The 1,128-nt window shown below is 42.2% G+C and overlaps 1 protein-coding gene across 1 annotated transcript in view; it reads left to right on the top strand.

Moving 5' to 3' along the window:
- Nucleotides 1-1,128, top strand: part of LOC119588093 (conserved oligomeric Golgi complex subunit 8-like) — a gene marked incomplete in the record, with an annotated part of 12,586 nt that overhangs the window by 6,393 nt on the left and 5,065 nt on the right. Inside the window, 3 exon segments of the mRNA XM_037936802.1 lie at nucleotides 101-211; nucleotides 622-782; nucleotides 903-1,052. Of these exon segments, the coding sequence (XP_037792730.1) occupies nucleotides 101-211; nucleotides 622-782; nucleotides 903-1,052 (422 nt within the window).

Here is a 1,128-nt window from a genome sequence, read left to right as displayed (position 1 = left end):
ATATATGTTAATGTAAGTCTAAATGAATATACAACTTTTTTTGTATCTTTGATATCTTTGCATTATTATCAGTGTTTCTAGCTTTCTCTCATCTTGCAAGGCCTTCTTCGGCGACTGGACGTGTTCACCGAGCCTGAGCTGAGGCTGAAGTTTCTGCAAGCGAGGGATTCGTGGTTCAACAGTGTCTTGAAGGGGATACCTAAGGAGGACAGTGAGTGGGACCTTTGGGTCATTTGCAGCTTTATATTATCTGTTTCTGAGTCAGTGTGGGAATTTCTTGGTAAAGCAAATGCTAACCAGATTCACAGGATTTACTGGGAATGGTTTTGCAACAAGTTCAGTGTTTGTTGTTGTTCTTTCATTAGATGATGTCCTTGACTTGCAAAGAAAGCACAGAGATTTTGGCTGTTATGCCTGGTTCCTACCTTGTGGGAGTACTTGCAAGACTTTCCTCACATTAGTCAGATTACTAACAAGTAGTAATGTCAGGGCTGTTTAATGAGATAGAACTTGATTGGTGCTTGACCGCGGAATTCTTTCTATGTTATACTTATTTTCAAATGACTAAAATTATTAAAAATCTTCTCATCAAATAGTTAATACAATTTGCACAACTTACAGGTTACCAGCACATCATTAAGGTCGTAGAAGCATCTCGAGTCCACCTGTTTGATATTGTGACCCAATATCGTGCCATCTTCTCAGATGATGACATGCGTTTCAGCCTAGGGGACCCAGAAGTCAATGAGCAAGCCATTTTCCATGGGTGGATTCTGCATAAGGTAGGGACTAGTGCAGTGCAGGCGTGAGTACGTATTGTTGTTTGAGTGTGTGTCATTATTTCCCTTTTCTAAGATATTCCACACATATTTCCATCCTCCTCCCACCCTCTCCACTCCCAGGTGAACCAGTTCATGAAGATCGTAGAGAAGGACCTTGAGCGAGGTGTGGGCCCCAACCTGGAGGCTGTCTTGGCCCAGTGCATGTTCTTCGGTCAGTCCTTCAGCCGTATTGGGGCCGATTTCAGGAACCTCCTCATTCCGCTGTTCCAGGTAGGGATTGCTTTTATGTTATAGGAGTTTTTATTTTCAGTCTGTTTTTCTATTGGTCTGTTATTGATTGGGTTGT

This window comes from Penaeus monodon, chromosome 23 (assembly GCF_015228065.2).
Source record: "Penaeus monodon isolate SGIC_2016 chromosome 23, NSTDA_Pmon_1, whole genome shotgun sequence".
NCBI classification, from domain to species: Eukaryota; Metazoa; Arthropoda; class Malacostraca; order Decapoda; family Penaeidae; genus Penaeus; species Penaeus monodon.
The sequence above is the reverse complement of the archived record's forward strand: the minus strand, read 5'-3'. Positions and strand labels throughout refer to the sequence as shown.